This window comes from Manis pentadactyla, chromosome 6, assembly GCF_030020395.1.
Source record: "Manis pentadactyla isolate mManPen7 chromosome 6, mManPen7.hap1, whole genome shotgun sequence".
Lineage (NCBI taxonomy): Eukaryota > Metazoa > Chordata > Mammalia > Pholidota > Manidae > Manis > Manis pentadactyla.
This window is the reverse complement of record NC_080024.1, coordinates 6,881,579-6,909,112: the sequence shown is the minus strand read 5'-3', so window position 1 is coordinate 6,909,112 and position 27,534 is coordinate 6,881,579. Positions and strand designations below refer to the sequence as shown.

Sequence of the window (27,534 nt, the reverse complement as noted above, 5' to 3'; positions counted from 1 at the left end):
GTTGGCTTGCTTAGTGCTCCATAGGACTGTCATCAGGATTACAAAAGAATGCAAATAAAATGCTTGGTGAGGTGACTGGCACATAATAAGCATTATGCTACTTTTTTTCTTGACTGGTTCAAGGGGTAAGTTCCGTGATGTAAGGGAGGGGATTAAAGAAGGCTTCACAGAGCCAGTAACATATGATTTAGACCTTTCAAGATGAGCAGAAGTTATGCAGGTTGGTGAGAAGTGGGGTAAGTTAGGAAGGGCATTTTTAACAAGAGGGAACAGCATGTGCAAAGGCTAAAACAGAATGCTGCATATTTTAATACGATGATTTAATAAAATAATATTTAATAAGTATAAATTATGGCATATTTGGAGCGCTAAGTTCAGAGGAAAGAGGAAGAGGAGGGGAACAATACAGATGACAGAGAGTCTAGGGTTCAGCAAAATGGGATTATGAAAGGCCCATTTGGGATCCTGCAGTTCTAACAAGCTTCCAAGTAATGCTGATGCTGCTGGTCCATTGACCACACTTTGAACAGCAAGTGCATAAACGGAAGAAAGTATTTCAGGAAGTAGGGAGCAGTCAATTACATTGAGGATGGGGAAATGCTAAGTCAAGATGAGGACTGAAAAACTCCAGCTATCTATACATTGAGGTATCCTTAGAGCAAGCGATGGGTGGGTGAGCCAGGATAGAAGCCACCTTGGAGTGGTTGATGATTGCTTGTCAGATGTGGGAAATGGGGAAGTGCTTATAAACAACTCTTGTGCAGTCTGGCTTTGAAAGGCAGCAGAGAGGTAGGGAGGTGGTTGGAGGGAGAATTGGAGTTTTTAGCATAACTTTAAAAATGGAAGACATTTGAGTATTTTAAAAAGCTGATGGGACAAGGAACCTGTGAAAAAGGGGTAGGCTGGGGCACAAGGGAAGGATGGGATGATTCGAGAAGGGTAGTGGTGCCAGATTAGGGAAATAAAAATACATTCTCACAGTTACGTTTGAATTCCAGAAAAACAAGGAATAATTTTTTAGTGTTAGCATGTCCCCAATATTTCTGGGTGTCCTATATTTTATCTGGCAACCCCCAAATGGGAGATTTTTAGGCAGAAAGGTTATATAACACAGTAGGAAGAAATCGAAGCTCTAAAGTCTTTCCCAGATGTCAGATTTCAAGACCCTAGAATGAATTTCCCGTTCTGCCAGAACCATTAACAAGTACAGAAACTGCTTTGAATTTCAGCTTTGTCGTGTCCATATTTTCTCCAGGATGGCAAAAGGGCAGGAAAATGCTGGATGAAATGCTGAGAAGTTGTAGTATGGAAAAGTCAGCTCGTAAATGATGCACAGCTTTTTGAATTGCGAACAGACTCGTGATTGGGCGCACAGGACGGTGAGTTAAGGAGGGCCTGTCTGGGTTCCAACTTTGGACATCAACTCTTCTCAACCCAAGGGCAGGGCAGGTAGCTCCAACCCAGCGACCGCCCGCGCATGCACCCTGCCGCGGCCCTGCCCACCGCCAGCCTGACATCCGGGGCCCGGGGCGGGGCGTGTCCAGGGAAGAGGCAGCGGAAAGGAAGGATGTCGTGGGAGGCTGGAAGAGAGGAGAGGGTGGCGAGGCGGGGCAGGGGCGGAGCAAGGGGCGTGACGGAGCGAGAGCGTTGTCACGTGACGTGCGTGGCGACGTGTCGGCCATCTTGTGTTGTTGAGGCTGAGGGCTGGCTTGGGTTCTGAGAGACTCCCTGTCCCGGACCGCAGGTAACCAGCTACTCCGTCTCGCTTCCCTGCCCGGCTCCGCTCCGCGCCCCGACTCCGCCGCCCCTCATCAACCCCCGAGCCACCCGGGCCTTCTGCCTGCGCTCGCGTCCCGGCCGCTCCGGCCCGACCCGGCCCAGCCGCATGGACACCCACAGGCCGCCCCGACAGCGGCCGTGGCCAGCCCGGGCGTCAGGCGAGGGGACAGGTCAGGTGCGGGGCCGGAGGGAGCTTCCTCCTCGGCGGGGGGCACGCCGGGCACGAGCGCGTCTCGGCCGCCTCGCCGGGGAGCCATCTCCTCTGCGGCCCGTTGGCATCGCGCGGGGAGCCGAAGAGGGGAAGAGGCTGGTGGGGTGGGCAGTGTTAGGTTTGCTCAGGGCCAGAGGGCTCTCCTTCCGCTACCTGCCCCTCGGGGCCAGCCACCCACCCAGTCTCGGGGTTTTCGGGGTAACAGCTGCTGCGGCCAGGCAGCTCCGCCTGCCGGCCCTATTCTCCCCTCACCTGGCCTCTGGGAGGTGCGCCCTTGCCTTCCTCACCCAGCGTCTGCACTGGGGTCGGAGACCCCTTCCTTGGGGAGAGGACTGAGTTTGGACCAGGCCTGAGGCAAGGTGGATCCATGATCGGAACCTGGGACGGAGGTTGGGAAAGTAGAGCCCGTGGCAGCTTTGGAACCCAAACGTTCACATCAGGTTGAAATGGGCATTGGCCTTAAGTGTCAGCAGTTTCCCACGAAGCACTTTGAATACCTCAGTTTAGTGGCTGGAACAGAAAGCGAGCGACTGGGAAAGAAGCAGGTTGTACGACCGTGTTTTGGAATCAGTAACATTGCTTTGCATTTATATAACATAAAAAACATAAAAAAAATTATTCTTTTCCCTGAAAGTCAAAGCACTTAAGCACACCTAGCCTCTTTGTGAGAAAGGTAAGTATTCCAGTTTGACTTGCAGGAAATTGAGGAAGGGGCCAGAACCTGTGAACTGCTTCTTATCAGTGTTATATATCTTAGGTTACAGGCAGTTTTTATGTGAGCAGGGAAGATAATTCTTTCCTTTCTTTCCTTATGTAGTATTTCCTTTTTAGAATCCAATTACTTCCTAGATTAAACTTTTTTTTTTGTCATCCTTTCTGTACATTAACTTTCATCCTAGTATTTGTAGTTCAGGCCTTACAGAGTTTGTCCATTTTTGTTAGTACACAAATGCTTTCTTTCATTTATTGATGATTTTATGTGTTGTTAGTGTAGCAGCTTTACTCTAATTTTTTTTTTTGTTACAACAGATATTGATATCAGAAGAAAAAACACGTAAAAGTGGCATATATCTGGAAAAATGTCATAGTCCTTCCTTGGACATTTAACACTGAGGAGTACACTGGTGATGGTGGTGATTCACTAGAAAAGAATGAGCTTTACACCTTTTCTATACTTGCCAAAGCATTTTAGAAGTTTGGGACTGATGAGGGAGAAGGGCCGTGTGTTTCCATTTCTTTATTCATTCATTTGTGCATTCATTTATTTGCCAATTTTTTAGGTCCTACTACACTGTTGGGTACTGGGAGCAAAACAGACCAAAAAATTCCTGTCTATCCTGTAGAGCCCATTTCTAGACCGATAAATACTTGGGTAAAATATGTAGTGTAATGGTAAGTGATGCGAAAAAAAGTAAGACAGTGAAATAGAGTAATAGGGAGTTGGGGGATGGGTTAATTTAAGTAGAGTGCCTTGGGAAGGCCTCATGGAAAAGCTAATATTTGAGGAAAGACCTTACACAGGTAAAGGAGCTATTCCTGTAGCTGTGTGGAGGAGGAATGTTCCAGGCTAGGGAAGCAAGGGCAAAGACCCTGAGGCAAAAGCTGAAGTGGGAGCCGATTTGTTGTGGCTGAGGGAAGTCTGGAGGCTAGCCTAGCCAGGGAGGACGGAGAAGCAGGGAGGCTGGTAGAAAATCTGTACCCAGTTCATTGGTACTAAATGAGAGTGGCTATTCAATGCCCTGACATCTTTTTCCAGATCTCTTGTGACTGTTAAAGAAAGGAGAATCAGATTCTGGAAAAATCTGGACCAGTATGCCCAGCTGTCTTTCCCCCACATGACAATCTCCTCATCCCCTTCCTCCCCACTGGGAAAATTCAGGAATGCTCATGTAATGTATTTCAGGGAATTGTCATGTTTCTGAAAAGTAAAACGTTTTAAATGAGATTGATGATAAACTGCCTAAAAGGATTTTTCAAAAAGAATTTCTTTCTAAGAAGGGGATCTTTGGGATACTTTAAAATATTTGAAAATGTAGGGAAATGAATTCCTTTAAAGTTTAGACACAGATCACTAAAGAATATAACCTGGAAGAAAGGTGGAATCAGTGTGTTAACTCATGTCCTTAATCTGGTCAGTAAAGAATTCCTCTTAATTATGTGAGCCTCTTTTTGAATTCCTGAGGGATTCTTTGAGTAACTTGTTTGTGTATCTTTTATTGCAGTTACATGTGTAGACTTTTGTGCTGAGTTTTTTTATTTCTCTGCTTTTACCTTTCAGTCTAGTTCTCCAATTAATTTGATACTTAATAGGCTTGCTTTCTTTGTAAATTTTTTTATGACCTTCCAGCTTATCTCCATATTCTTAATACTGAGCTTTCATAAATGTCCTCTTTCATTCTAATTCACTTGAGGAATTTACTATTTTGGTTTTGAAGTGCTTTTGCGGGTGAGTTGTATATATGAAAAACAATTTGTTGTAGGCTTATCTGAAAATCATGAGAAGATTGGAATTACAACTTCAGGGTAGGAGTGGAGCTTCTTGGCTGAAAGGGGACAGAGTGATGATAGTGGTGAGGTAGTGTTTTAATGCATTGCCTTTCTCCCTCTGGTTCCTTTGTTGAATTTTTGAAATGATATTTCCAAATTATGTTTATGATGTCATATCAGCTAACTTGTTCTCATGACTGCATTTTGATACACCATGTTTTTGTTGACATTCACACTGGGAGATGACACTATTGATAGTGCTTTGTTATCTGGGAGAACCTTTTCTGGGTGAAAAGATATTACTGTTCATTTTACCCTTGCCCTTCTAGAGGATCTTTTGATTTGTGCCATTTTCAAAGATTGACTTCATTTGCAGTTCTCCATTTGCTCCTGCTGACTAAATTTGCAGTACTTTCTGTTTTATTCTATTTCTTTTAGATTATAATGGGACCAGTCTTACTAGGTTGAGTCTACAACCTATGTTGGTGTTAATCCAAGTATCTTAGAGTGAAGTTAAGTCCATTTTCCTTCAACAGTTTAAATTGCCTTAACATTATTGGATCATCATTGTAAAACTCAGAATCCAAGCTTTCATTTTCCCCCTTGACTGTCCACTAGGATTTTATAATGATAAGGCCCTAGGATTTCCATTCATTTTTAATGTCCCAAAGAATTACATCTTTAAAAAGAAAAAAGTAGATTTTTACTCCATAGGGAAGCTTACTTATTGTTAGGATCCTAATGTTTCTTGACCAGATTAGCATTTTTTTTTCATTTTTTTTATGCTCTCATATGACTGAGAAATATACTAGATTAATTTTACAGGAAAGCAAAAGGATACTTTTGTTGAATTGCCTGTAATTTTGTGTGAGGTTGAGGCAGAAGAGAGGAGAGGTTTGAAAAACAAAAGAATATTCCCTTAAGTATCCAACATTAATTTTATAAAAGTATTTTTGAAGTATTACAAACCTACTTCAAGTAATTAAGTGAAAAACACAGTTTTATATTTTCTTAAATACAGAGTTACATTGAACTTGAACTTAATTTATACTTTTAATGGAGATACCCTGAGCTTGTTCTCTCTTGAGTGCCCAGAGAAGAGTTTGTTTTATCTAGTTTCTCCAGTCTTTTCTTTCTTGCCTGCCCTTACGAGAATTAGAATTCAATGGGTAAAATTGGATGACCTTTGGACATTTATTATAACATGGCTGCTCTTCTGCAGAATTAAAGGCGGCAGTGGCTTTCTCAAGTTAATTTCTTTAGTTTTTAATTATTTGTCAACTTTAGTTTGTAATTATTGTTTTTTTTACTCTTTAGTAGCAGCGTCCAGAGCATCATTTGATTTTAGCTAAGAAGCCACTTTAAGCTAGTATGTTTCAGTCTACTTGTCACTTGAAATGTCACTATCTTGTGGATTTTTAGGATGCTTTCTTAACAGAGCATTTAAGGAAAGTTGTGATTTTGTAACTGAAAGCACACCTGAAGCTTGCTTCTTGGGAATTTGGGCAGTGGTCATACTTCTTGGGGCTCATTGGTTATTTGCATAGGATCCATATTGTATTGCTGTGTGGCTGAAAGTTGTTTTTCTGACATATATTTTTAAAAAATTAATACCAAATCCCTGTAATGAGGTTTTGAATGAAAACTCCAAATAATCACTTTGCTGAGACTCTGTAGTGGTGCTCGCCTGTTAATTCATCAGAATCACTTAGAAGTTTTGTTAAAAATATCTATTTTTCAGTCCCAGTCCAGAGCTACTGAGAGAGACTGTCTAAATACTAGGATAGGGAATCTAGTTTATAAGCATGCCAGGTGATAATATTTTAACCAGGTTTGGAATCCATTTCCTACAAAACATATTCATGATAAAAATTATGTTTTTAAAGTTTCCCAAGAGATCGCTGGGTCAATTACTTTAATACTTTTGTTATTTGCAGTGTTAAAAGGATCTGAACAACGTCTGCTCAAATCTCCTGCTGTGAACCAGCAGAACTTTTGAACAGGTAAGTGTTGAAGGGAAGCACAAAGCAGAGGGGAGGGCTTGTGCCAACAGGTGATTTTTGCCTTTAAGGTTTCAATTATTTTTGGTCTATTATTTCTCCTGAAGTTGCAGTCAGTGAATTGAAACAACTGCTGACACTGAGATCCCTTACAAACTATAAGAATAATCATACCCTTTCTGCATTGATTCTGGTGTGGATTTGTGTCTCAGAATGTTGTTACGATTTTTTATGGTATGAAATAGGAAGTGGAGTGCTTTGGGGGCATGGGTAAGGCATTATCTTAAAGAACCCAAGAGCAGCAGTTGGTTTCGTGAAGGACCAGAACCGGTAACTAGGAAGCATTCAGGAGCCAAGGTAGTTCAGAAAGCACTTTTCTCCTTGCTGGCTGGTTGGTGTCCTCTCTAGTCTCTTTTTATTCTGCTTTAGTTGTCTTTTCACAGCCTGGCCTTTTCTGCTTCAACAAACATCGAAGGAAGTTACCACTTTGTTCCTAGAGCCACATATGAACTCAAGTTCTAGTTCCCACTAGCCAGTTGGTTAGTAGCTCACTGTCCACGTTTCAGATTCCTGGAAGGAAAAGTTTTACTGACTGAATTTGGTTTGGTTCTTCACCTATGGTTCAGTTAGTACAGCCATGGGATTGGGATCTAGAAGTGCAAACACAGGTGAAAGATCCCACTCCTAAGAGTGGAGACAGGTCTCAGATAAGGTGGAGTATTGGCTATTCTAGGTAGACTCCCACAGAAGCTTCTCAAGTTTTTCCTTTTCCCAGAAAAATTTCCTGTATACAGCTTGGCAATTTCAGTTTATGTGTCCTGAAGAGCTGGAATACATGCATATCTTTTGGTGAATGAGGCCCAATAGGTCTCACCAAGAATCCCCTTGGAAATCCCTAGTGTAGTGTTGCAGCAAAACACCTTGATTTGGGGGTTCAGAGGAGTGCTGAGGTAAATGCTTAGTACAAAAACATGAGCAAATGAGAAGCTTAGTTTGTGGAAAAGTTCATTGGTTACTTGTTTTTCATTGATGACTTCTATAAATTTTAATTTCTGGATGCTTTTTACAGTGTGATGCAACAGGGGAGTATTAGAAAGCCATAGAGAATTTGAAAGGTTAGACTTGTATACGTGAATCTATATTCACATTATTTGAGTGGTAGCAGGGACTTTCACTGTTGGGAAAGGATTAATGAGACATTATAAACTTTCATATTAACATATTTTTGTACCCTTGAATTATGTTAGGTAATGCTGAGGCAAACTTACTTTTGAATGGAGCATTTTGAAATCCTGCTTGTTTTTGTAGCTTATATATGTACTTGGTGACACCTAATTGATTAGTCTTTCATTACTTAAATCTTATGTTGGTATACTGGTATACTGAGATTTTGATGCAAAGCTTAGGAATTACTAATTAAAATGATCTATTATAAAGTGATGTATCAAATGAGAGGCCACAGATGTGACTTTTTGTTATAATTTTTTTCAGCAAGGGTTTCTTTAGCACATTGTGGCTGACTTCATTTTTAAAGTAGAAGAGCCCTTTCCATATTGTACATTTTCTTTAATCTGAATGTTGAAGTGAGACCTGTTCAGGATTTTCTGAGGGATAGAAAGATTTCCACATAATCTGTATAGAACTTCTTCAGGCTCTGGATTTCCCTTCTCTGGAAAACATTGGCTTGTGGTGAGATTTTCAAATGACATAGTAATGTTTATGGCATTGTAATTTTTCCTAGAATAATTCACTGGTTGCTAATTTTATTCTCCTTTCACTAAAAGGGGAGAAAAAGAGAAACATTTACACATTGTTCAGAAGCACTGGGGAAATGATAGGAACAGTAATAGCTTTTCTTCTTATAGTAATATTGTGGCCAGTATGTTCTTTGGGAACAAAGCTCCTTTTCAAGTTGTCCTGGGCCTTGAGGAAGTCTTGGGAACCTTAGTCTCTTCAGTATTGGTCCTTTGGTTGCAGAGTGACAAGGAGTTGGCAAAAGTACTGTCTTGGTACTTTCTAATTGGTGGATCATGGCTCAGGCCTTCAAGAGATGACCACATCCAGAAGCTGTCATGATTAGTCCTTTGGGAACTAAGGTGGTGTTGCCTAAACCAAGGCCAGTTTAGTAACTGGATGTGAAGCCATCCTGCAAGATCAGTGGGTCATAGAGCCTTAGTTCATGTTCTGGAACCTGGCACTCTCTAGTCTCTTATACTGCTTCTACCATTGTTAATGAAGTTTCTGATAGTGTGTTATGAAAATATATACTCTTCCTTAACCAGAAGGCTTACTTGAATATTGCAAAGGGGTAGAAGTTGGAGGAGAGTGGAACAGAGTGAGAGATTGGGAAAAGGAGAAAAAGTGACTTCCACAAAATACCCCTCTGAAAATTGCAAGGAAATGGAAGGAAAAAAGGTAAATAAGCAGTATTGAGCACTATATCAATAAGTAGTGAAAAGCTTGTGGCCTTTTAAGCAGAGAAACATGGGTTTAATTTCCTGTCATTTATTACCTGTAACTTTAGATAAAAAGTTAACCTCTTGAAACCTTACCAAAATGTATATCCCAGGGTCGTTGTGGGAATTAAAAATCTAAAATGCCCAATACAATGCCTGGCACATGGTAAATAGGTCCTTCATGAAAGGTAGGTTTTATGATTGTTAGTACCATATAAGTAAAATTTGATTGTAAAATTTCATCTTTATAATTTGAAGAGACATCAGTGGATTCTGTTTATAGGTCTTTTGTCTTTTTTTAATTTTGTTTTCAGTCCAGCAAGAATTTGAATATCTGCTTTATGCCAGGTGCTGGGCTACCATAGTGGTGAGAAAAAACACACACAGCCCTATCTTTGTGGGGTTTACAGCTTAGTGTCAGGGGCAATGAAAAAGTTATGAATGTGAAAAGTCTCTTTGTTCTTGGAAAAGATGCATTTTTAAAACCCCAGATACTTTTTGAATAGTGTCACATTTTGGATCTTACTGTTCTTGTTGTTAATGATTTTTATGTCCTTTGATATACTTTCTGGGATATGTATATATGTTTGTTCTAAGTTAATTTATTTCTTTTATTTGTAATTTTTTTCCTTTTCCCCAGCTTTCAGATCTCAGAATTCCTTACCCTCCTAAAAGTTAGAGGACCTCAAATAACTTGGAGTTTTTTTTAATCTTGTTTTGCATTTTTTTTTTTTTTGGTATCAGTACTCTACAATTACATGAGGAACATTATGTTTACCAGACTCCCCCATCACCAAACTTTTAGTTTTTTAGTTGTACCTATCTGTATTTGTTATATCGAGAAATTTTAAATGATTTATTTAAAAATAACAATCTCAATTATAAATTAACATAAATATATTTTTATTGAAAAGTACCCAGTTTCTAAAACATTTCTGAAAAATTTTGGTGAGAAAAGTAGTATTGTTTTATACCTTTCACAAATTGCTTCTATGTTGCTTTATAGAAGGCAGCTGGATTCTTGTACTTGCTTCTGTGTTCAATCCATTGCTGTTCATAACTTTGGTTGAAGTATGTGAAGGAAATTCATCCTCATCAAGATATGTATGTAGTTGGAAAACAGGAGTAATTTAAGAGCTTTTTCCGATAATTGCAGATACTCAATTCTTTGATATCACATTAAAATTTGATAAGCAGGATTTTTTTTTAATTAAAAAAATTTTTATCAAATGTACATCACAGTGGTTCAACAGTCCTACCTATCCCCCATCCCACCCACACCCCTCCCCCTTGGTAACCACTAGTCACTTCTCAGTGTCTGTGTATCTAATGCTGTTTGGTTCCTTCTGTTTTGCTTTGTTTTTGTATTCCACAAATAAGTGAAATCATACAGTATTTGCCTTTCTCCTCCTGGTTTATTTCACTGAGCATAATACCCTCTAGCTCCATCCATGTTGCAAATGGCAGGATTTCCTTCCTTTTCATGGCTGAAAAATATTCCATTGTGTTTATGTACTACGACATCTTTATCCATCCATCTATTGATGCACACTTAGGTTGCTTACATATCTTGGCTATTGCAAACAGTGCGGTGATAAACATAGGGGTGTATATATCTTCTCAAATCAGGAATTTTGTTTTCTTCTGGTAAATTCCTAGGAGTGGAATTACTGGGTCAAATGGTATTTCTATTTTTAGTTTTTTGAGGAACCTTCATACTGTTTTCCACAGTGGTTGCACCAATTTGCAGTTCCACCAACAGTGTAGGAGGGTTCCTATTTCTCTGCACCCTCACCAGCATTTGTTATTTCTTGTCTTTTGGATAGTGGCCATTCTGATTGGTGTGAGGTGATGTCTCACTGTGGTTTTAATTTGCAATTCCTTGATGATTAGCAATGTGGAGCATCTTTTCATGTGCTTGTTGGCCATCTGTATTTCTTTGGAGAAGTATCTGTTCAGGTTCTGATAAGTGGTGGTTTTTAAAGTTTAGTTACAATGTGAAATCTAAATTATATCAATGTACTTTTTGTACTCTGTCACATTAAAATCCATCAGTCTATCTTGCACATTGAATGGGTATTTTTATATTATATAGTGCCAAAAAATCACATCTTAATATCAACACCCATGAGAAAAGCCTTTACGTATTGGGAAAGTCTTAGTAGTAGAAAACCTATCATGTGTTTTCCAAAATTCTAATTTTTGCTTGAAATCTCAAATTTTATAATTGGCAATAGGTATTGTAAATTGTTTTCCTGAAAGTGACAATCTCATTGGTTCATTTTTGAAAAAATGTCTGCTAAGTACCTACGTCTGGGTAACTGTATATGTATGTCAATTGTTCTTTTAAGTCCGAGTGATGCTCTGTGACAAAAAGCAGCCAGTGGACCTTGGAACAGCAGCATCAGTGCCTTTTTCTCAGGCCGGTGTGCCGTACAGGCGCTTTGTGCATGCGCCCATTTTGTCACTTAGAATATTAAAAAGATGTGTACAAAGGGATCATGAGTAATAGAGGTAATAGTTTTTACTGCTTTGTCAAGGCCATTCTTAAGTAAAACTGGCTTTTATTCTTGTGAGTATATGACACATGGCAGTGAAGAATACAATGACTATTAGTACCAATTGGCGCCAGTAATTTGAGTGATGCTAAGGTGCCAGCAGTTTTACCCATCATGCTTTGCATGTCAGTGCCATGCCAACACAGTGAAGAATGCACATAATATCTTAGTATTATAAAAATAGTTTTGACATCATAGATACCTTGAAAGAGTTTTGGAAGACCATACTTTGAGAATTGCAGCTCTGGGGAGTGAAACAGTTTTCATTGTTACGTTTGTATATACTAAACATTAATTTTTTAAAATAATTTTTTAAAAGTAAGATAATTGTTTGAAATAGAAACTGAAATTACATATCATTGAGAGTTTTTAGATTTCAGTGAGGATTTTTAGTGCTGAATAGATATAGATTTGTTCATAAGTTGTGGTTAGTTATAAAATAGTCTTCTGTAGAAGTCCTATCTATAAAATAGTCATCTACACAAACGCTGTCCAACAGAACTTTCTGCTATGATGGAAATGTTCTGTAAATTCTCACCACCAAGTACTGTAGCCAGTAGCCGCATGTGACTGTTGAGCACTTGAAATGAGATTAGTGTGACTGAGGAACTGCATTTTTAAAAATTTAAGAAACCTTTACTTTTTATTGCACCTCAAATTCCTGTATTTTAATGGTAGCTTTATTTTTAAGAAGGGTTTTAGATTTATAGAGGAAGTGTTGAGAAACTATCGAGGAGATAATACAGAGAACTCCCATGTATAACACATCATCTTATATTATTATGGTGTACTTGTTATAATTAATGAACCAATATTAATACATTGTTATTAACTAAAGTCCACAGTTTATTCAGTTTCCATAGTTTTACCTAGTGTGTTTTTCTGTGTCAGGATTCCATCCAGGATACCATATCCATAGGCTCATCTTGGCTCTGCGTTTTTTGGCTCTGACGGTTTCTCAGATGCCCCTGTTTTTCATTCTTGACAGTTGAGGAGTACTGGTTAAGTATTTTGTAGAATGCCTCTGTATTGGAATTTGCCTGATGTTTTTCTCATGATTAGACTGGGATTATGGGTTTTTGCAGGAAGACCACAGAGGTAAAATGCCATTTTCATCACATCATATCAATAGCACTTACTATCCCCATGACTTAATCATTGCTATTGTTGCCCTTGATACTTGGTTGACTTTGTTATTTTGTTAGGTTTGTCCACTGTAAAATCACTCTTGCATCTTCCTCTGAGGAACTGAGTTTTACATTTTCAGCTGGTTTTAGTTAATTTAATTTGATATAGCCACATTTGGCTAATGGGTACTGTACAGACAGCATAATTCTAGACAGTGTCCCTCAGTCTTAAATTATATCCAAAACATTATTTAACATCTATTTTAATAGATTTAAAGAAAGACAGTTATCATGAAAGAAATATAAAATATTAGTCTTGGAATACATTACCTTTTGAGGGGGGCATGTACTTTCAGTAAGCTTCATCATTTTGAAAACCAACTTCTTTGAGATGTAACCAACATACAATAAAATGCCTTCCCTTGAACTTTACTCATATCAAGTATGTGTTTTGATGAGTCTTGAGAAATGTATGTACTGTGTAACCATCACTGCAAACAAGATATGTAACATTTTCATCACCTCAGAAGTTTCCTGCCTTTTTAGTCATTTCCCCTCCCCCACCATTGATCTATTTTCTGTGACTGTAGATTAATTTTGCCTTTTCTGGAATTTTATATAAATATAATCAGTCAGTACGTATTCTTTTTGGATCTGGCTTATTTTGCTTAGCGTAATACCTGATTCATTCCTGTTGCATGTATCAATAATTTATTTTTTATTGCTGAGATTATTTAGTATTACTGTTACGGTATTTGTTTATTCACATTCGTCTGTTTATGAATATTTGGGTTCTTGGTTTGGGGCTGTTAGAAATAAAGCTGACTTTAATTCATCGAATAGGTAGTAATTCAGTTGTGCTGGATTGCAGGGTTTATCTCGACACGGTAAATTAGGAATTTTAATTCCTCTTAGGATGAGGAGAAAAGCCAGGGGAGCATCTATATTATTTTTAAGATATGCCATAAAAAAGATAACTAGCATAGGAATAAATAGTATTTTGCAAGGTTTCATATATAATGTATAGTCTAGATAGGTGTGGACAATTCTTTTGCCTTCTGTTGATATTCTGGGAGGGGCAGGGGGGGAAGTACTTTGTTCCTTAGGTTAAATGTTTAGTAGTAAAGTGAATAATTGAAGCCTAATTTTGCTTCATGAAGCTTTACCATTAGTAAATATATTAACAGATCACATTTTAGACATTATTAAAAAATGTTTGTATGTTTAAAAATGAAGCGATCTGGTACTGTCAGATTAGATGGGTGTGGAAGGAAAAAGTGTTTTCTTCAGTAATAGAAGAGTTTTCTTTTACTTTTGTACCTTAAAATTGTTTTTTGAACTGAGGTAATGTTCAAAAGAATTAATTTTCTATGACATTTATGTTGGGGCTGTGAAAGTATTTTAGACAGTCCATTTCTTTTTGTTAGAATTCAAATGTATTTTTTTATAAAACTAGTTAAAGAGTATTACTGCAAAATAAGAAAATGGAGAATTCATTCATCCCACCTCACTAATATTTCTTTATGTTCTCTTTATCTTTTAATGACATACATAGGTTACACTGTTGTGTGCACATGTCACGATACCTGTATTCTGTTGAGGGAGTGTGCTGCTTGTACGAGATTGATTCCAGTCTTTTACGCTTGATTATATGTGATGTATGTGGTTCTCCATTCATGTTTGGGCTTTTCCTTTTCATTGTTTAACTTAGCTGTTTCTGAAGTTTGAAAAAAAATGCATTCTTAGACCTATGTATTTTAGTCTAGTGATAAGCCTTTTTTCATTTGAATGTAGACTTGTTTATAGTCTTAAAGGAGTTGATGGATTTAAAGATTATTTTATCAAGATAGTGGTGTTGATGAGTTTTTTTAAGACAAAAATTTAAGTATGGAATAAATTTAATATTTGTTACCAGAAGACTTGCATTTAAAATCATTTGCTTCATGTTCACTAAAATATTTTTAGTTGTGCTTTTTTTTTATAGCTAGACCATTTGTGGCTTACTTTAACCTTTTAAAAATTGAGATATGAAATACAGTAAATATGTGCACAAATCTGAAGTGTGTAGCTGGAAAAACTTTAACATGTGTGTATACTTCTCTAATCAGCACCTAGACCAAGATAGTAAATATTTCCAGCATCCCAAAAGGTTCCTTCTTCCCCTTCTCTGTCAGTATCTGGCAAGTAATTTTCTGTTTTTGTCATTATTGATTATCTATCGAACACCATATAAAAAGAATCATGTTGTGTATATTTTTTGGTGGCTGGCTTCTTTTGCTGAACATGTCATATAATATTGTTAGTATCAGTAGTTGGTTCTTTTTTATTGCCGAGTAGTATTTCACTATATGGATATACTACAGCTTTTTTAACTTTTTATTTTGAAATCATTTCAAACTTACAGAAAAGTTGCAAAAAGCTAAGAATTTTCATATGCCCTTCACCCAGTTTAGTCACCAAATTTAACGATTTCTCATACTTAATTATTCATTTTTTCTTTCTTTCTCCACATATGCATGCATGTTTGTATATAATTCTTAATATATATAATTTTAAATAATTTTTTTCTGTTCCATTTCAGAGTATGTTACAGACTCCATGCTCCTTTCCCTCTAAATATCTGTTATTTTTTAAGAGTAAAAACATTCTTCTACATAATCACAGTAAAAATTTCAGAATCATAAAAATTAATTGATATAATACTATTATCTAATCCATAACTTCTATTCATATTGTTCTAATTGTCTCTTTAAGGTCTCTTGTAGCATATTTTTGACTGGTTCAGAATGGAATTAATCATACTTAGACTTAGTTTTTGTATCCCTTTAGTTTCCCTTAATCTGGGATAGTTCTTCATTCTTTCTTTGCCTTTTATGACATTGATATTTTTGGAGAGTGCAGTTGATTGATTTTATGTCTGTCGATTTGGATTTATCTGATGTTTTCAGGATTCCTTTCAGTTTTTGCATTATTGTTGGGAATATTACATGAATGATGCTGAGTCCTTCTCAGTGGACATCACTTGAAGAAGCACATGGGGTCAGGTGTCTCCTTATTAATCATATTACCTAACTCAGTAAGTAACAGTCAGATGGAAGAGAGGCATAGGGCAAGGTATGAGTGAAGGGGTATGGAGCTTTGATGGCTTCCCTTTCCACACCTTCACGTGTTCACCAGCCTTGAAGCTCCACTATAATTTATTCGTGCACCTGTTGATGAACATAATAGCCAAATGTAAGTTTGGTCATGATGATTAAAGCCACTGTGAATATCTTACACTTGTCTTTTGGTAAAGATTTCCCTTGAGTATATGTCTAGCAGTATATTATGGGATCATGGAGTAGGCATGTATTTAGATTTAATAGGACATTACCAAACTGTTTTCTGAAGTGGCTGAACTAATTTGTGCTAATGGAATTATTCTTATTAATCTAGTGTTACCTTAATCCAGATCTGCTAAAGTAAAAATAGCTGGCTGCTGGAATGGGGAAAAAACTATTTCTTTATTTGGTATCTGTGAAAAGTGTTAGGGGAGTAGCTCTTTTTTCTGCTTTTGGTAAAACAGAGGTGAGGAAGTGGGGGGCAGATTCAAGCTCCTGGGTGTTCATTTGGTGTTGGTACTTATGCATTGTACTGTCTGCACTTCATCCCAGGTATGTAAAACTTACCCAGGAAATGGAGATTTGCAGTAGCAGATAACATTTTAGAAGAAAGATTCAGGGGGTTTTCAAAGGACTATATGTTTTGAATTGTTAGTAGAATAGCGGTAGCTAATCAGTCTGTCACGACTTCTGGGAAGCAGTACCAGGGAGCACTTTTAGAGTTAAACTATCAGTCACTGTGCCAAATTCTGATTCTACTTTGGCTTCTCCTTGCTGTGTTTGTCTAGACAGGACTCAGTACATAGATCTGCAGCTCCTTCATCTTCATAGTAATTGTGTGTACCGAAAAGTTGTCTAGCTCCTTGACATGGTGCCAGGTTGTGAAAAAATGGTAGACTTAAAAGTTGAGAGGCTAGGGTCTTCCCTTCTCTTTGTTGCTCTAAACAATAAAAAACAGCTAGGTTGATTTCTTCTTTTCTCTTCTTGAACAGGCATTTACATGCACACAGAGCATAGAGTGTCCCAAGGAAGAGCTGAGGAAGCCAGGAAAACTAGAAATATATATATACATATATATACATATATATACATATATATATATATATATATATATATATATATATATATAAAATAATTATACGAGTAATCAGAGATAAAATAATTGCTAGTTAGGGCTAATTTAACAAGAGTTTTAAGAAGTTGACAAAAAGACCAGATTATATCACATTCAATGTCAGTATAGGATGCATTTTATTAAGGATCAGCTTTCTGGTATTAATTGCAGAAGGAATATATTAATTCACTTACAAGGAATTTTGAATAACATGCTCTGAAATAGCAGATATGTAGAAATATTCTCTCAGCTATATCTAAGTCAACTCTCCTTAAAATTTGAGGGTAGACTTTTGTCTGAGGTCCTTATCCTTAGAATTGGAGTAGCCATAGGAGAGAAAAGGCCAGAGAAAGGAGGTAAGAGTCTTATCATCTGTTCTGTCACAGTTGCTTTTAGCATGAGAAAGATATACTAATAGGGTGATCTCAGAATTAACAATATTTTACACATATTCCCTCAGATGCACTCTCTGCCACTATGTCCACTTTATGTCCTTTTCTGACTCCTTCCTCTAAGGTTTGAGTGCTCCTGTATTTCAGAGCTGCTAGGATTAGAACTGTTCTCTCAGAATTCTTGAGGCCTGCTAATTCCACTGTGCCATGTGTGATTGTCATCATCTGTCATAAAGTGAATGAAAGTCCATCTGGTTATTCATTCTTGTAACCTCATCTTCATACCACTCTTGAGGTTCTTCTTGCCTTGACCTAGTCTCTCAGTGTTCCATTCCTTTCCAAGACCTTTCTAGTGAAGTCTCTGAAATGTCATTTTTGTTAAGCTTCTCAAGGTGTCAAACCATGCATAGGATGTTTTTCAGCATTATTAAGATAACTGAAACCCTTCTTGCCCAGATAATTTTGCCTTCCCTTTATCGCCCAAGGTTACCAGTACATTTTCTGCACAGTGGTAGGTGCATCAGCAGGCAGAATAATCAGGGTCTGTTCTTTTACTAGGGTGACCATTCAGCCTGGTTTGTACCTGGTGTTTCCATGTAATTATTAATACCCTTTTCACACAGACATCTTCTGGTTTAGGTGATAGATTACAGAGTCACCCTAGCATTATTCTTCCATCTTCGTGGAAAATCCCTTTTCTTCTGAAGTTCATGCTACTGTATGACTTTTTACCTCATTATCATCACATACAGACCCTGTGCGCTCACCCTTCATTCATTGTCTTCTCTACTCTCCTGTCTACCATTATCCAAAGGTGACTTCAGAGTCCGTGTGGATGACCCACCCAGTTCTCCTAGGCTCCTGAATTCTGACTACCTCTATCTCTAATTCTATTGCTCTTGTTTTTATTCCTGTTACACCTGCTTTTTTAAATTACCAGCATCTCAAATTTGTAAGCACTTTTCTTTTTTTACTTCCTTCCCCATTGTGCCTAAATCACACTTTTGCTAGCACCCTCTTATTTTTCCATTTACTGTGCTGACAAAACCCTAACCCTGGTGGTTCAGTCCTCTTGTCAGCTCTCCCTACCATATATGCAGGTTGCTAAGTTGGAGAAAAGCCCACAACCATGCCGGTAGGCACCTTCTCCATCTTGATTGGGCCTCTAGAACTACTGTACCTGACTGCAGTGTGGTATCCTGAATTAGATTCTGGAACAGAACAAGGATAAAAAACTGGTAAAATCTGAATAAACTCGAGATTGATTAATGATAATGTTCCAATGTTGGTTTCTTAGTTTTGCCAAAGGTACTGTGGTAATGGAAGTTGTTTACATTAGGGTAAACTGAGGGAGCTTCCTATAATATATCTGTAAATTTGTACAGATCTCTAATTATGAGTAAGTTAAGTTTATGTTTTAAGGCAATAAACACTATTGTAGTTCACCATGTCTTCATTTCCCTTAAACCTTACCCTATCATCCCTGTCATATGCCTACTCATCTGAAAAATATTGAGGTCATCAAATGTAAATTCCCCTCATCTTCCTATTCCCTCTCTTCCCCAAGAAAACCCCACAAATAAAAGTTTGGAGACATCTAAAATCATTTGATTCTACTTTACTCTTGTCACAAGTAGATAGTATAGATTTTTTTTTCCCTATTCATTCTCTGAAACCCTATCTGTCCTGCCTTCTCAGAGATTTCACTTCCATCATATTTTTGCTAAATTGTTCCTTCACTTTTTGATCCTACTAGTACTTTTCCGGTAGGATATTTTCATCTAGAATAAAACTGGAAACTTTTTTCTACTCTACTTCATTTCTCTTTACCTTTTTGTATCTAAGATTCTGGAAAGAGTTGACTGTATTTGTAGGCTTTCCTTCCTCATCTCCCAACCACTCCTCTTCCCACTGAAATCTGGCCCTGCCTCTCACATTTTTGTCACTGCGCTCTGCAGGTCACCAATACCTTAATTGTAGAAGTGAATGAAGACTTTTCAGTTTTTTTTTTGTCTTAAGGATTTAAAACTTCTTAATTTTTCCATTAAAAATTATGCCCGTACTGTCTTTGTTGTACACAAATGAGAAACTAAGAAAAGAATTACACATAATTCCACCATCCAGAAATAAATATTAACATCTTTGGGCATATCTATATATGCTACTAAGAATGTATTTTAAAATGTGTTAAATGTAATTGTACTTTCTGTATTCTATAACCTGCCTTGAGCACGTAATATATTGTCGACAACTTTTCATGTTAGCAAATATATTCATTATCTCCTCTTTCTCTTCTCTACTGGTATGTAGGTCTGGCTTCCAGGGTATCTGCTGGATTTCTAACAACCCTCCTTTCCCTTTAGCTCTTGCTAGTTCATTCTGCTGGCATCCTGGATGATTTTTCCGAAGTGCAAATTTCATCCTGGGTACTTTCTTGCCCAAATGTTTTCATAGCCATCCATTGTGCTTGGGGTGTAAAATTCAAAGGTGTCTGATATGGCCACTGCTTTAACAATCTTCACTTTGGTTTTTCTTATTGAACTTTGGTTCAGTAAGAAAAACCTTTGGTTCCTTATTGAACAAATGGATAATCTCCCAAATAACTCCAGCTCTTTTTCCTTTCTGTTTTGGATATGGAGAAAGCTGTAGTCAGTGAGTTTGAGTTTGGGTGAAAGGTGAGGGCTAGTGATACCTAAGTACTGGCCTTTCTTTTCCTTCCTGTATCCTCCACAGTGTTTGCTTGAGGCTTTGTTCTTGTCCCTTCTTGATTTTTGCTTTGGGGTAGTTTTCCTTCAGTTTTTGGTGGCAGTTCAGTAGATTCACTTCCAAATCTATGTTTCCCCATCCTGACTCTACACTGGAGTTCATGGTCTGTATTAATGGTTTTTTGGATGTCTCCTCAGGCATCTCACATTCATTTTGTCCAATACCGTAAATGTCCTTCCTCCCCAATTTCATTTCATTTCTATTTTCTCCTTCCTTTCAAGCTTCATATACAAATTTAAAAAGCACCCCAAGTCCAGTATTGAATCCTGTAGATTCCATTCTGTTTCTGCATCTTCCATTTAGATTTTCCCTTCCAGAGAGAGCAGTGCTTTTTCTACTTTGGAAAATGTTTTGTGGAGTACGTTATTGAATGGATTAGGTTTTGTAAGGGGGGAGGGCCAGCCTGGTCAGGGAAGGGAGTGACATGGGCAGAAGGAAGAATGCAGGGGAGAGTAGGAAGTTCTCATTTGGCTTTGAGTTTGAAGGTGAAACAGAAGGAGACTGAGTTGTGGACGTATGGGTTCAGATTGATGGGAACCTGAAATATTAGGAGTTTTGACTATATACAGTAGGTTTAACTGACCATTTTAAAGAGAGGCAGGCATGACCAGAGAGCGGTGCTTGAGGAAGATTGATCTTGTTGGATATAAGTATCTAGAGGCTATTCAGGGAAGCAAATGAGACATTTTATTTTAATAATCCAGATATGAATTAACAAAGGTTTGACTATAATGAAAGGAAAATGCAGGGAAAATCTTGAAAGGAGGAACTAACCAAATTTGAGACAAAATGGCTGGATATGAAGGATAGAGAAGAGGAAGGAATTTCAGATGACTTCTGGGTTTTGAATCTGGATAACCCGTGAATTGTGAAAACAGTGGTACCTTGATCAGTTGTTGATGAGATAGATAATCCAGGAGTGGGCAGCTGAAAGTGCTGCATAGGTCATGGGAGAAAAAATCAAATCTGCAATACATAATAGGGGTGGCGCCCTCTAGGGGGCAGTTTAGAGATTTGTGGGATAATTTTTTCATTGCCCTTGTTAAAATGACACCCCCATTCCCTACATGCCCTCTCTTATCCCCCTTGATTTAGTAGGTGGAGTTCTATCCAAAATTGTAGTTTAAAAAAAGGTTCAAGACAATATCTATACAGTTTATAGTTCAATGCACCATGGGCACACTGAGGGAAGTTAAGAAAGAGAAACTTTTGGGGAGTGGTGACTAAATAGGAAGGAAATGAAGATAGGAAAAAAGTATCAGTGTAGTGCTGGTCATGGAAGAAAAAGGAGGAAATAGTTTCCAGAAAAGGCAGTCATGCAGAAGAACATGCTAGGAGCACAGCATCCAGAATCTGGTTCAAATCCTGACCTGCTGTAAAAATTCAGAGCTGTTTTCTAATGGTCACATGTCTTCTGGGGTTTGAGTTGACAAAATTTTGCTCAGTGGGATTTAAATAGAGGCAAAGCCTATGCTCATTTCACTGCATCTTTAGAAATGACAATTTAGAAATAAGGGCCCAGTTTCCATTCCATTAATTTACAATTCAGAGGGCATTGAGTAAGACAGCTCTTCTGATTCATATAAATATATCAGAACCAGGCTCATTTAAATTGATTTGGAAGGAGCAATCTGGGGTGGGGAATTCACAATTACAGCTTACAGTACTTATAGTATTTAACATAGATTTCTTCCACAGTCTTAACTCTTAGATTTCCTGCTTTAAATCATAAGGGAGAATGAGCAGGAAGCCATTCTGAGTAATGCATGTCTCTTTAGTTGATAATTAAATCCTTTGGATTATTATTATTAGGTTTTTAAGAAGTTCTTCAGAAATCTTTACATTAAGAAGTTATCTTATGGAAACCATGTTGTCAGTGGTAGTTAGGTTCCCAGCTCAAGGCATCAAAAAACATTTTTGTCCTTTAAATATTTATGTAGTATGGTAGTTTGATGCTACTTAAAGGTTTATAGGTGGAATGACAGAGGACTGGGACAGGATTTCCTTGCTTGTTGTTCCTTAGATGCTGCCTGAGTCCATGGCTTCTCATGTAATTCAAGACAGGTGCCTGTAGTTGGGTAAGTTGTGCACTGCACAACTCTAGGTGCTCTCTGGCATCCATTAAAGTAATGGGGACCCTGGAGTTTTGCACTTGCATGACCTATGTGGCCTTGTAGTAGTAATTTAAAGGGGAAAAAAGTAAAAACTGAGTGATTTTAGTATTTTCACAAATACCAAATAATTTAGTTTTTAATTGAGATGCACTTGCTGTATAAATTCAGTCTGGTTCAAATCCTGACTTGCTTTATAAATTCAGAGCCATTTTCTAGTAGTCAATAGTCCCTTAGGGGTTTGGGTATAAAACATTTGGCTAGGTGGAGTTTAAAATGGTGGTAAAAATGCTCCTTCAAAGTGTTTTGTATTACAGTCAATTTCTTATAGTTTATGTACTTTATACAGGTCTGTTTGTTAGCCAAGTGACCCATATACTTTTTAAAAGCACACTGAAATGATTTATGCTAAATGAGGTCACGTGGCTGATTTGTAAGCAGGGTGTCTCTATTAATTTACACTGGGTACCTTATCTGGGTTTCATCATCACTACTTTGACAAATCACTTCAGTTTGGATGTACCATAATTTAATTGAATCTAACATGCATCAGTTGTTGAGTTTCTTCATGTTTTAGTAACAATGAAAGAAACACTGCAAAATAAACTGGTACAGGTTTTTTTATTAGAACTTTTACTTTACAATTTTTAGAAGAGTTCTTTTAAACTTATTTATCAGGTAAGTCCAATAGATTTTTGTTAGAGTATATATTTTGTACATATATTAAAAGGAAAATATTAGTAAAATAAATTGGTTAAGATAGTCCTCAGATTTTACATATTCAGAATCTGACTCTTCTAAATTATGAAGAATGTAGCATTGTAGAAGTGGTCTTTCTCCTCCCTCTTCCCACCAGTGTAGTGTCATGTCATTAAGGGTATTGGTGATAACAGATTTCTTAAGGGAATGCTCTATTATTCTCTCATCAATTAAAAATTCAGCGACTTGGTGCTTGTGAAGGTATTAAAAGCCATCTAAGCCGTTTGATTTTTCCCCCTTTACATCAGGGCTGCCACATGTGGCCGTGTGGGTTCTGCAGTGTCAAGGTCAGTAGCAAACTGTAACAAGCATCAGCTGGATGTGGGCTTTTTGTCTTTCTCAGGCTCTGTAAAGCACTTGGAATCCTTCCTCCAGTGATGAAGAGTTACTTCAGTAATACCTCATTGCTGTATTTGCTTGCTTTTCTGTTATACACAGTACATTTTGTTTCAATTTAAAATCATCTTATAATCTTTTTGAAGACATTTTATGCAGCAGTTTAAATGGTTCTAACAATAACACCGTTGAAAAGATGGCAATATGAGCAGCTGTGACCAAGTTTTACCTTTGTACAATGACAACTGTGGCACAAGTTCCATTCAGGCTGTGACACTTGATTAAGATGCATTGTAATTTCAGACAGATTGAAGTGTGATAAACCATGTGTCTTACTTTTAAAAAAATAATCAGTTGCTTAAGAGGTGGGGAGGGCACTAAGTTGATCTCAGCTTGAGTCTAGTGCACATGCTCCTCTGACTAGGCAGCAGGGAATAAGGGGTGAGTAAGCACATGGACTCTCCCTGGAGACCGTATGGTTGACATAGGGCCAGAAATACCTTCCAGGAGGAAGTCAGATAAATTAGTAGCTGATTATGGGTGTTAACCAACTTGTACTTGGCCTTTTCTGATTTTAGACCAATTACTAGTTTATTATTTATAGATTTTTTAAGCAGAAGCAGTAGTCAGGGTGATGTGATGTGTTTTGGAGATATTTACAGTACATTTACAATATTTACAGTAGCTTCCATTTTGTAAACTCTGTCACCCCCTTTTCAGCTTTGTTGAGATATAATTGACATATAACGTTGTGTAAATTTAAGGTGTACAGTGTGTTAATTCGATACATTTATATATTGCAAAATGATTCTACCATAGCATTAGTTAACATCTCCATCGCATTACATAATTAACCATTTATTTTTTTTTGGTGGGAGCATTCCAGATCTATACTCTGAGTAACTTTCAGGTATCCAATGCAGAGTTATTAGCTATAATTGCCATGCTATACGTTAGATCCCTATAACTTGTTAATCTTAAAACTGGAAGTTTGTACCCTTTGACCAGTAAGTATCTCCTTACTTCCCTCACCCCCTGTTACCACCACCATTCTACTGTTTGATTCTCTAAGTTTGTTTTTTTAGATTCACATGATATGATACAGTATTTTTCTGACTTCACTTTAAGCTCTCATATCTTAAAATTGCTTTGAAAGGTCATTCATGAAATTCATAAACTTATTATTATTCATAAGCTAATTATTTTAACTTGGAGTTCAAGATAATTTTTTAAAATAATCACCAGTGTGTAAAGTGCTAAGCAGAAAGTGGGGAGAGTTGTGGTGGAAGCTATGAGGCAGATAAGGGGTGGGCCTTATTTTAAGAAGATTCAATATACCTCATGGTGATAGGAGAGCCATTGCAAGGGAATAATGTAAATTAAAATGTAAATCTGTTACCCACTCCCCATTGCTCTCCGGGTCTGCTCTCACTTGTCTCACTAGCTTCATCTTATACCCTGCCTCCCTTCTCCAGAGAAACAAAAAACTGGTAAACTGGATTGTAATGGTGGATTTATTCATTTCACTTTGCCTGCTATGTTGTTATTAACAGGGATTAAAAAGTCTCATTCTGGTGATTCTGGTTGAGAGGAGCATAAGCAAAACACTTCATAGCTATACTTTCTGGGCTAGAATTCTACGTTTAATTACAACTAACTACATGGAGATATTTTTCTCTTTAACAGGTTTCTCCACATACAAAAATCGTGTTAAAAATACGGAAAAGAATGGCAGCGGAAACGCAGACACTGAACTTTGGGCCTGAATGGTGAGTTTTCATAATTTCATCCTGTTTGACATTGGATGACTAGTACAAAGCCAGATATTTGTACAAGTGTTGGGTGGTTTATGAATGTGCATGTTCTTGAGACTTTGCTTTATGTACCTAGTTAAAAGTAATGCAGCTAGTCTAGGAATAAACCATATTTGGTTAATGACTGCATTCTATATTAAACAGCTTTTTTTCTTGGTCTTGTTATGTAAGATAATGGAATTAAAACTCCCCACTGTCCTACCACCCTAGCAAATTATTTACTTTTTGTTTGAGTTCTTGTTTAGGTGCATATACAATCTTAGATAATTGTAATACTTTAATGTGTATGTGTCTTAATGTTTCAATCTTGTTTTGTGAGTGCTACTCAGAGATGCATTTGAAAAATAGTCTTTATTGAAGTATTTGAATTTTATTTTACTGATAGGCTAATAAACAGGTGATCCAGAATTATACTGGCTATTAACAGTAGCCCATCTAGGATTGGGTTAACATTTGCCATAATAACAATTAATCGACCTTTGAGTCTCTTACAGATGTGTTTGGACGTCGAATATGGAATTCTCATGGAATTTTGAAATTCATCACATTATAGTGTGACTTCCCCCTCCGCCCTTCTTCCTTTTCCCCCAAAGGTGGTGATTGAAGATCCTCTCATCAGTGGCATGAATAATGATAGTTGCTTTTTCCATTCAAACTTTGAACCAGAGGCAGTATATCAAGTAGATAAATTGAAATAATGTCTTAAACATTCTTGATTGTTGGGGTGATGGTTTAATAAATGGTGGAGATTTCTTATAGTAACTCCTTAGTTGAGGACTCTTAATTAACTTACTTTATTATATGCATTTATTTTTATATATAATTTCTAGATTTTCTTGGCCCTTATAGCTAGTTAGCATTTGGGTACTAAAGAGAGAGAAATCACTATTTGAAGTTCTAAGAACTGGTGCAACTCCTATACATTAAGAGTTTTACTTTGGTAATTTTACCTAGGTAATTTTGTACCTATTTTAGTTCTTATTTTCTATTTTAAAAATAATTTCCTTATTACTAAATCAGTACATGTTTCTAGAAAAATAAGAAGTTACAAATAAGTCAGAAAAAGATAGTTATCATCAAAATTTCACATCCATGATAACAATTGTAAATAGGTTGATGTATCTTTCCAGGTGGTTTTTTGTATGCTTATTTGTATGTTTGTACATTTATTTTCACAAAAATGGGATCATATTGTACGTTCAACTTTGTAACCTGCTTTTAACAAATAACCACATCAAAAATACCCTTTTTATCAATAAATATTATCTGTTATTTTAAATGGTTGCATTGTATGGATGTACCATTTATTTAACTACTCTGGGTGTAGCATATATAGGCTGTTCTTAGTTTTTCATTATTATAAAATATTTTTTATGAACATTCTTATAGCTAAATATTTATTCACATCTTGTTAACTTCCTTTACCAGGTAGATTTAAATTCAAATAGTTCACACTTTGTAAACCATTTTGTGGGCAGCTCTATTGCCTTTATCTAGAATTTGTAACTGCTTCTCTTTTGTATTTACACACTGTCATGCCTCTTTCTTTTGTGAAAACATGATTAAATTCATCAGCTAATTTTTTTCAGTATCTCTTTATTAAGAGGTAACAAAAAGAGACAACACCAGGAATTTAGCCAAAACAAAAGTAAAAAAGAACCGGTGATGTTCTAGAAGTCAGTATACATTTAGCTTGATGCCTAACCCACATGATGGGTTGACAGACTGTGGCCTGTGGGACTGTAAAATTTTTATAAGAAAAAATTATTTTATTTTATTTTTATTAAGGTATCATTGATATACACTCTTATTTAGGTTTCACATGAAAAACAATGTGGTTACTACATTCACCCATATTATCAAGTCCCTCCATACCCCGCTGAAGTCTCTAAGTAAAGTTTTATTGGAACACAGCCACACTTGCTTGTTTCCGTATTATTTGGCTGCTTTCACACTGCAGTGGCAAGGCTAAGTAGTTAAAAAAAGAGCCCATTTAGCTCAAAAAGCTTAAATATTTCCTCTGGCTCTTCACAGAAAAAAGTTTGCTGGCCCCTGCCCTAAACCATGGGTTCCCAAAGTCATTTCAGTGTGTCATTGACTCAGTCTATCAATAGCATCTTACACATCCTTTTCATTAGTACTCTGAAGTTTTGTTTGATGGTGTTTTGTTTGATCACCCAGTGTTTTATATATAATATGAATTGAGGTAACTTTAACAGAGGACATTACCAGTCCCATGTATGAGCCTAATTGTTACCTCTGTTACCCTACAGGTATTACAGTTTAGGAACCTTCCCTTAGTCATCTGAAATGCTGATAAACTGAGGATTGGAGGTCTAAGTAGGCATATTGCCTTCTTTGTGGCATCTATCAAGACAAAGGGAATATATTAGAACCTTAGGTAACTCAAGTAACCCTGAGTTAGAAAGCTGTAGTCTGAATAGAGACTGCTGCTGTGTTTTTCTGCATATGAGATTATGTTCATTGTGAATCTTGAGGTAAGGAGCTGTGTCCAGAATACTT

General features: G+C 37.1%; 1 protein-coding gene across 6 annotated transcripts in view; it reads left to right on the top strand.

Moving 5' to 3' along the window:
* The first annotated feature begins 1,639 nt into the window (after positions 1–1,639).
* Positions 1,640–27,534, top strand: part of GIGYF2 (GRB10 interacting GYF protein 2) — a 123,589-nt gene continuing 97,694 nt past the window's right edge. For 5 of the 6 annotated variants that reach the window (XR_005030167.2, XM_036911882.2, XM_036911873.2 and 2 more), the window contains exons 1-3: positions 1,640–1,744; positions 6,415–6,480; positions 24,884–24,966. Coding sequence is in view for 5 of the 6 variants with exons in the window: in XM_036911882.2 (XP_036767777.2) it covers positions 24,926–24,966 (41 nt within the window). In the remaining variant the exon portion in view is untranslated. Of the gene's footprint in view, positions 1,745–1,770; positions 1,950–6,414; positions 6,481–24,883; positions 24,967–27,534 lie in introns of those variants that run through there. The other variant, XM_057503420.1, reaches the window with a different exon arrangement.